Source organism: Otolemur garnettii, unplaced genomic scaffold (assembly GCF_000181295.1).
Source record: "Otolemur garnettii isolate 467f Iridium unplaced genomic scaffold, OtoGar3 scaffold00006, whole genome shotgun sequence".
Taxonomy (NCBI): Eukaryota; Metazoa; Chordata; class Mammalia; order Primates; family Galagidae; genus Otolemur; species Otolemur garnettii.
The window spans coordinates 43374118-43383781 of record NW_003852401.1 but is presented as its reverse complement, the minus strand read 5'-3'; the positions used below and the strand labels follow the sequence as shown (position 1 = coordinate 43383781).

The 9664-nt window shown below is 37.9% G+C and overlaps 1 protein-coding gene across 1 annotated transcript in view; it reads left to right on the top strand.

Annotated features, from left to right (window-relative positions):
• The window catches only part of AGTPBP1 (ATP/GTP binding protein 1), a 185611-nt gene that overhangs the window by 15693 nt on the left and 160254 nt on the right, over positions 1-9664 (top strand). Inside the window, exon 2 of the mRNA XM_012812988.2 lies at positions 1397-1461. Within this exon, the coding sequence (XP_012668442.1) occupies positions 1430-1461 (32 nt within the window). The 5' untranslated portion in view covers positions 1397-1429. The remainder of the gene's footprint in view (positions 1-1396; positions 1462-9664) is intronic.

Genomic DNA, 9664 nt, shown 5'->3' with positions numbered 1-9664 from the left:
CATTGTTGTTTGGCGGGTCCGGGCTGGGGATTCGAACCGGCCACCTTAGGTGTACGTGGCTGGTGCCTTAGCCGGTTGAGCTATAGGCGCCGAGCCCAGAGATTCTTAATTAATTTGGAAGTTGGAAAAAGTTACTTTGAGGGTGGGTGCAGTGCGATAGATCATGCTTGGATCCTAGCACTTTGGAAGGCTGAGGTGGGTGGATCCCTTGAACTCAGGAGTTTGAGACTAGGCGGAGCAAAACGAGACCCTGTCTCTATTAAAAATAGAAAAACTAGTGGGGCATTGTGGGGGGGTACTTGTAGTCCCAGCTACTCAGGAGGCTGAGGGAAGAGGATCACTGGAACCCAAGAGTTTGAGGTTTCTGTGAGCTATGATGGCACCATGGCACTCTACCCAGGGTAACAGAAATGAGATTGTCTCCAAAAAAAAAAGAAAAGTCACTTTGATTTTGTAGTCATGTATGAAAAAGAGTCAATTAAAAGAAAAGTAGTTTGCAATTTTAAGTTTCTCATTGACCTTAATAACAGCTCATATAATTTTTGTACATAATTCTAAATGTGTTTCTTTTTTTAGTTAATGAGGAAAATGAAAAAAATGTATGTTTTGTTGAAAAGTTGTTATTGAAAAGCAACATCTAGATGTATCTTCTGAATCTGTTAAGCAATTTGAAGTTTGCTCTTTTCATGTTGTTCCTTTAAACATAGCATTACTAAATATGTGAGTAACTTGTCAGATTTGTAGTAATTGGTTTACTTTTTAGTAATGCCACAAAATTCTGTTTCAGTAAGCATTAAAAATTAAAAGATTTGTGGGGTGAATTGCTGTAAAATAAATCTTAAGAACTATAAAATTGCATGAATCAACACTTAAGGTAGTTTTAAAGTATATTATATAGACTCTCTAAAAATGAAAACTATTTTGATTATGAGAGGATGTGCATAGAAGCTTTTTGCTAATTTAAAAATGTTTCCATGTAGAAACAGTCTTGAATATTTTCTAGTATTTGGCTATTGTGTGGATAGTAAGCATACTAATCATAGGAAGTGTGGTTGGTTTGAGTATTTTAAGGGGGAGTTTGAGAGCAGGAAGGACGATTTGAAGTGTCTCAAAAGAAATCTTACCACTGGATTGCAAACTGCATTGTGTTAGGTTTCTATGTTTTTGTAGTTGCAGGATTTTGATAACATGTTCTGTTGCTAGCTGACTTCAGGTATTTTAATAGTCATACATTACACATCTGACTTGCCAGAAGTACATAAAACTCCTTCTCTTTTGGTTTCCAGTGTTATCTTGTGTTGCTCGTAATGAAAACTTTCAATTGTATGGCTTTTATGACATCTAGTATATGGAAAAAAGAGTTATAAGTGTTTAATATTAACTATTTTTCTTTTAGATTACCTGCAATGGTGAAATGAAGTAACTCAAGATGAGCAAGTTAAAAGTGATACCAGAGAAAAGGTACTGTAATTCTAAATACCACTATATACAAATATTATACAAATGACCTTCTCTCATGTCATGGAGCTATTAGAATCTGTTATCACGGCTCGGCGCCTGTGGCTCAAGCAGCTAAGGCGCCAGCCACATACACCTAAGGTGGCGGGTTCGAATCCCCAGCCCGGGCCTGCCAAACAACAATGATGGCTGCAACCAAAAAATGGCCAGGCGTTGTGGCGGGCGCCTGTAGTCCCAGCTACTTGGGAGGCTGAGGCAGGAGACTCGCTTGAGCCCAGGAGTTGGAGGTTGCTGTGAGCTGTGATGCCATGGCACTCTACCCAGGGGGATAGCTTGAGGCTCTGTCTAAAAAAAAAAAAAAAAAAAGAATCGTTATCACAACATTTCTTACGCTAAATTCACATACACCTAGTTACTGGATCTCAGCCTCTGCTGACCCTTCTGTTACCTACTGTAGCAGAGGATGTCTTTTTTCTTGTCTAAGGCCCATACCTGTGCTCTAGATTTCACTACGTCCCTTCTTTCTCAGGGTCTTTTAATTATTATTTGTTCTTCTGTCTTGAATTTTTAGCCACTCCCATCCTTACCATCTAAAAAGTAGTAACTTTTTATTACTCATTGAATGAGTTAAATTTTTCTTGAACATAACTTGTCCAAGCTCCTGTAAAAGGATGGGAGGTGGGCCAGGTGTGGTGGCTCATGCCTGTAATCCTAGCGTCCTGGGAGGCCAGTGTGGGAGGACTGCTTGAGCTCAAGAGTTGAAGACCATCTTTAGCAAGAGTGTGACCCTGTCTCTATGAAAAATAGAAAAATTACCCAGGAGCATCAGTTGAGTCCAGGAGTTTGAGGTTGCAGTGAGCTATGATGAACCCTACTGCACGCTACCCAGGGTGCCTGGGCAAGGCTGTATCTCAAGAAAAAAAAAAAAGATGAGAGGTGGAAGAAGGCTAAGGTCGTATTCCAGGCTAATTAGGTCTCACAATTCAGTGTGGCTCTCTCCTTTGCTGCCATAGAGACAGACTGTTTTGGCTAAATACTGTTTACTTATGTAACTTAAATAGTGTGTTTAGTCTGCTTTTCTGAACCAGTCTAGGTCCAAGAATGATTCTGCTTCCACCTTTGCAAAACTCAGTTATAGTGAGTTGTAAAATTGTTGCAAAACAATTTAGACCACCATAAAAGCCTTCAATAAGTACATCTTTTTTTTGAGACAAAGTCTCTCACTATGTTGCCCTGGGTAGAGTGTGATGATGTCACAGTTCACAGCAACCTCAAACTCTTGGGTTTAAGCAATTCTGTTGCCTCAGCCTTACAAGTAACTGGGACTACAGGCACCTGCCACAATGCCCAGCTATTATTTTTGTTACAGTTGTCATTGTTATTTAGCTGGCCCAGGCTGAGTTCGAACCCACCAGCCTTGGTGTATGTGGCTGGCTCCATAACCACTGTGCTATAGGCACTGAGCCAATAAGTACATTTTTTGCTGAAAGTGAAGCTTTCTGAGATCTCTTTTTTCCATTTGTCTTCACTTCCTTACAAGTGAGATCTGCCCAATGTCCCAACTGTATTCAGCAACTCTTATGTGTGTTGTTGAATTTACCAATAATATTTCCTAATTTTGTCAATAATTTAATTTCCAAATGCATAAGTTTGTTTAGTTCTTCCAGTTTATTTAGATTTTTAAAAATAAAGTACAGGAAGAGATGGGGAAAACAGAATTATTCAGTGATGTTCAAACAGGAAGTTTAGATACACATTTCTTGAAGGTCTTCTGGCTTTTGTGACGGGAACAGATTGCATGAAGGAATCAAGAGTAGAGTTCAAGCAATAAGAAGAAGAATATTACAGTCGTTTAAGGGAGGGATGATGAAAACCTGATTGAGGCAGCAGCAATGGACAAGGAGAAGCACATAGATTAGTGGTATATTTTTAGTGACAGATATAAAATGACAGTATTTGTTGACAGCCTAGATGTAGAGTGCTAACAAAAAGATTGTCAAGGATGACTCTGAGATATATCTCTTGCCTGGTTAGAATGCTATCAACTGAGACAGAGTAACACTAGAGGATGAAAAGATTTGCAGGGCTCAGTTTGGGGAGCACATTATATTGAAGATCACTGAGAGACTTGCAGGTGGCAATATCGAATAGGCATTTAGATACAGAGGGGTTGGTCTGCACTACCAATGAGATAGGAATTAATAGGACTCAGATGAGATTGCCTAAGGAGAGTATAGTAGCAAAGAAGAGAAGTTTAGGACTGCCTTACCCTCCTGAGTAGTTGGGACTACAGGCCTGTGTCATGATGGCTGGCTAATTTTTCTGTTTTAATAGAGGTGGGGTCTTGCTCTTGTTCAGGCTGGTCTGGAATTCCTGAGCTCAGGCATTCTTCTGCCACTGCCTCCCAGAGTGCTAGGATTATAGGCAATAGCCAGCACGTCTGGCTCTCCTCCCATCTTTTTACAGGAGCTTGTATAAATTATGATCAAGGAAAATTCAGCTCATTCAGTGAGTAATGATAAGGTACTATAAGGTTCGGTGCCTGTAGAACAGTGGTTATGGTGCTGGCCACATACACCGAGACTGGCGGGTTTGAACCTGGCCCAGGCCAGCTACACAACAATGACAACAGTAACAAAAAAAAACAACCAGGCGTTGTGGTGGATGCCTATAGTCCCAGCTACTGAGAGACTGAGGCAAGAGAATCGCTTAAGCCCAAGAGTTTGAGGTTGCTGTGAGCTGTGATGTCATGGCACTCTACCCAGGGCGACATAGTGAGAGACTCTATCTCAAAAAAAAAAAAAAGGTACTGCAAGAAAAAAGAAGAAAAAGAGAGGATTATTTACTAACACAGAGTCCTTACCAGAGGTAATGTTGTTATGAAGCTTGTAAAAATTTCTCATGAAATATTCTACTACAAATTAAAAAAACTTGATGATGCATTTACCTCTGTGAAGATCAAAAAAGCAGAAGTGGACAGATTGAGAGATGATAAAGTGAGTTAGCAGGAAGAGATGAAATGTGAACTGGCACTACTTTAAAAAGGAAAAGAACATTATCACAGAAGAGACAATTAAGTTAGAGAGGGCACAAAGGTAGGTAGATAGAATAAAAGCATGGCAGAAGTCATAGATAGTAGTAATGAAGAAAATGAACCCAGTTTAATGGGTAGAAACAAAGAATTTAAAAAGAAGTAGAGAAAAATTGTTAGAACATGGAAGACTGTTCAAAGTGTTATCTGTGGAACTCAGATGTCAAAACTGTTTGCGTAGAAATACTGAGACATTATTTGCCTTTTCCACATTCATTGTCTCATGAGTGTAGTGAAATTTTCCAGAGGCTGCATGATGTGCGATATCATAACAGATTGAATGTGGAAGTATGCATAAGAGTCTGTTTTCCATTGAGCCAGATACTAGAGAGATTCGCCATAATGTAAAACAGTTGCTTTTCTCTCTAAACTTTTTATTTTGTAAAATACAGGTATCTTTTATAAAAATGTGTTAATTTTGTAATGGATTTATGACTTTAATAAATTGATGAATAGTTTAAACTTTTCTTATTTTTAATTTGTAATATGGTAAATATTGATACATAGATAACCAAGTAAAATGGAGGAAAACAAGTTGTGTGTCCATTATTTGGAAGGAAACAGTAAAATGTGATTAAAGCAAGAATAATAATTATAAGCGAGGAACAAACATTTGTTTGTTTTCTGTTTTTCATTTCATTTCTGAAAGATAATATGCATTTGAAAATAAAATTATATCATTTGAATTTAAATCTTCATTTCTGTGAATCCTATTTAAGCCTAAAATGTCAATATATTTTAATGGCTTTTTTGTTGCCATAGGTTGTTACCTTACTTATGAGGAAGACTTTATTTCCTATATTCACTTTACATTTTAAGGTGAAAAATGTAGTGCAGTTTATTTACAAAGGGAAGGTAGGTTTTATAGTCCTTGCTCCTACTTGGGAAATCATTTGTGCAAAGGTAATATTTATATACCATTGTATACTTTGCCATTATCCAAGAAAATGTATATAAACTCAAAGACTCAAGAGCAGCATGAGACCACTACAGCGAAATAAATATTTGAGTGATAATACCCCTAAAATATACATTTGGGCTGGGCACAGTGGTATTTAGTGATAGCTATTTGGGAAGCTGAGGTGAGGGGATCACTTGAGCTCAGTAGTGTGAGGCCAACCTGGGCTAGATAGAGTGATACCTGTCTTTTAAAATTAATGAATGAATGAAGGGATGGATGAAATAATTTTTTAAAGTATGTTTTTGCAGTTGATTTGATGTCTTTCACATTGATCATTTTTAAAAAATGTCTTGATTTTCTCACTGTAACATAAATGACATTAACAATTATAAATGGAACCCCCCAGGGTTGATCTCAGCCTCATTTTGATTAACATAAAAATAGGTAAGTCTGGGAACATATATCTCCTTCTAAGTGTCTTTATTTAAAATGTTTTCTGCTTTGCAGTATAGTATTTCAAATTGCTTGTGTACACCCCCCCCCCCCCGTTTTTTCCTATTTTAGTCGTGGTAGTCTTAGATTTTCACCTTTAACAATCAGTCAAAAGATAGAGCTGCCTTCTGGTGCTACACCTGTGACTTTCTCAATATTAGTGTCAGTAGTCATAAAAATTTTTGAGCTAAGTTGGAGAATGGCTTAGAATATAATTCTGTTTGATTTTCATTCTATAGATGAGAAAAAGAGAATAGAGAAGCAAATTGGTTTAATTATGTATTTGATTTCCATTTATTTTCCTTCCTTCAAAATAATTCATCTATCTGTCCATCTGTCATGAGGAAAACATGATGCTTACACAGGAATCACTTAAATGTAAGTTTTTTTTTTTGTAGTGGTATAATTAACTTTTACTTTTTAAGTTACTGACAGAGTAAACTTAATTTTAGGACCTATGTTACATAAATTGTGTTTTCATACGTTTGTGAATGGTTTTATGTTGAATTTTTTTGATAACAAATTTTTTTTTGCAGTTTTTGGCTGGGGCTGGGTTTGAACCCGCCACCTCCAGCGTATGGGGCCTGCGTCTTACTCCTTTGAGCCACAGGCACCACCCCGATAACAAATGTTTTATTAGCTACTGAGAAATAATAACAGATAACCTTTTAAGAGAAATATAATTGGAGAAAACAAAATGCTTTGCTATTAATCAGAATTTTGGTTTCGTAGATGCAAATTTTTCTCAAGTCTGGGTTGCAGAAGATATTAAAATACGCGTTTGCTCTCTTGTACACAGACTGTGGTGCCTTAAATACCATTGTTCACTAGAAAGAATGAGGGCCTTTTAGAGAAAGGGTTGATTCCCAATTAGGAGCACAACCTAGAACAGCAGTTTCTAAACCTTTTGACTTCAGAACATCTTTATATTCTTAAATTAGTGATGGCTCTAAAAAGCTTTTAATTATGTGGAAAATTATTTTATCTACTGATATTTATAATACTACAAATTAAAACCAAGTATTAAAAACTATTTGTCAGAGGGAGGAGCAAGATGGTGGCAGAGTAACAGCTTCCTTGCAACTGGGCATGGTGAGACTGGGGAGAGAAGACTCCGGGCCTTTCTGGCTGGTGGGATCTACCCAGAAACATCCCTTTGGGGACACAAGGAGTCAGCAAGAGACTTCTGGACTCCATGAGGAGGACAAAAGCAGTGGAGAACTGGACTCATGGAAACCCTAAGCCAGAGGCAGGGGAACTTTAAGAGCAAGAGGAAGTGAAAGGAAAATTAGGGCAAGGAAACAGGTAAAAGAAAACACTCATGAGGAAGAATCAGCAGAAAAATCCTGGCAACATGAAAAACCAGTCCAGAACAACCCCTCTAAGGGACCATGAAGTGTAGCTACTGCAGAGGATTCCACCTATAAAGAAATGTTAGAAATGACAGAAGGGGAGTTTAGAATACAGATGATGAAAACAATGAGGGAAATGATGGAAACAATGAAGGAAACTGCTGATAAAGTGGAAAATAACCAAAAGGAAATCCACAAACAGAATCAAATAAGAGATGAATGATATGAAGAATATAGAGAGGATATAGCAGAGCTGAAGGAACTGAAGCAGTCAATTAGGGAACTTAAAGATGCAACAGAAAGTATCAACAACAGATTAGACCATGCAGAAGAAAGAATGTCAGAGGTAGAGGACAAAGTTCTTGAGATAACTCAGATAGTTAAAGAGGCAGAAAAGAAGAAAGAGAAAGCAGAACATTCACTGACAGAATTATGGGACTTTATAAAGCGTTCAAACATACGGTATCCCAGAAGGGGAAGAAGAATGCCCCAGGGGAATGGAAGCCATACTAGAGATTTTTTTTTTTTTTTGAGACAGAGCCTCAAGCTGTTGCCCTGGGTAGAATGCTGTCACATCACAGCTCAAACCAACCTTCAACTCCTGGGCTTAAGCATTCTCTTGCCTCAGCCTCCCAAATAGCTGGGACTACAGGCGCCTGCCACAATGCCTGGCTATTTTTTGGTTGTAGTTGTCATTGTTGTTTGGCAGGGTTGGGCTGTATTGGAACCCACCAGCTCTAGTGTATGTGGCTGGCACCTTACTTGCTTGAGCTACAGGTGCTGAGCCATACTAGAGAATATTATAAATGAAAAATTTCCAAATATCACCAAAGATTCTGACATGCTCCTTTCAGAGGGATATTGGACCCCAGGTCACCTCAACTCTAGCAGAGCTTCTCCAGGACACATTGTGATGAACCTGTCCAAAGTCAAGACAAAAGAAAAGATTCTGCAAGCTTCCAGGAATAAGTGCCAGTTGACCTTCAAGGGCACGTCCATCAGGGTGACTGCAGGCTTCTCTAATGAAACTTTTCAAGCAAGAAGACACTGGTCATCTACCTTTAATCTACTTCAACAGAACAGTTTCCAGCCCAGAATTCTATATCCTGTTAAGCTAAGCTTTAAAATTGACAGAGAAATCAAATCATTTACTGAGATGCAAACATTGAGGAAATTTGCCACAGGACCAGCTCTGTAGGAAATACTTCTATCTCTTCTATACACTGACCATCACAATGGATCAACAGCAAAGTAAGAACTCAGAAATTGAAGGACAGAACCTAACTTCCACAATTATGCAAAAGATAAAAGTAAGCAATGGACTCTCACAAAATAAGATGAATAGAACACTACCACACTTATTATCTCAATAAATCTTAATGGCTTGAATTACCCATTGAAGAGGCATAGATTGACTGATTGGATTAAAAAACATAAGCCATCCATTGCTGTCTGCAAGAAACACACCTAGCTTCAAAAGACAAATTAAAACTCAAGAGTTAAGGGTTGGAAGACAATTTTTTAGGCAAATGGAATTCAGAAGAAAGGAGGGGTTGGAATCTTATTTTCAGATACATGTGGATTTAAAGCAGCTAAAGTCAAAAAAGACAAATACGGTTGCTTTATATTGGTCAAGGGAAAAATACAAGAAGACGTTTCAGTTCTAAGTATTTATGCACCCAACTTAAATGCTCCTAGATTCTTGAAACAGTCCTTACTCAGTCTGAACAATATGATATCCTATCACACCATAATAACGGGGAACTTTAACGCTCCTCTTACGGAACTCTAAACAGATCCTCTAAACAGAAATTAAAGATGGAAGGGACTTAAATGAGACCCTAGAACAACTGTGCTTGATAGACACATGTGGAACACTCCATCCCAAAGATAAAGAATATACATTCTTCTCATTGTCCATGGAACAGTCTCCAAAATTGATCATATCCTAGGACACAAAACAAACCTCCACAGAATCAAACAAATTGAATTTTTACCTTGTATTGTCTCAGACCACAAGGCACTAAAGGTGGAACTCCAACAAAAATGATCAACCTCACACAAAGGCATGGAAATTAAACAACCTTCTGTTGAATGACAGTGGGTGCAGGAAGAAATAAAAGATGAAATCATTAACTTCCTTGAGCATAATAACAATGAAGACATAAGCTACCAAAACCTGTGGGATACAGCAAAAGCAGTTTTGAGAGGAAAATTTATTGCTTTGGATGCCTACATTTGAAAAACAGAAAGAGAGCGCATCAACAACAAACTCACAAGCCATCTTATGGAATTGGAAAAAGAAGAACAATCTAAGCCTAAACCCAGCAGAAGAAAAGAAATATCCAAAATTAAATCAGAGATCAATGA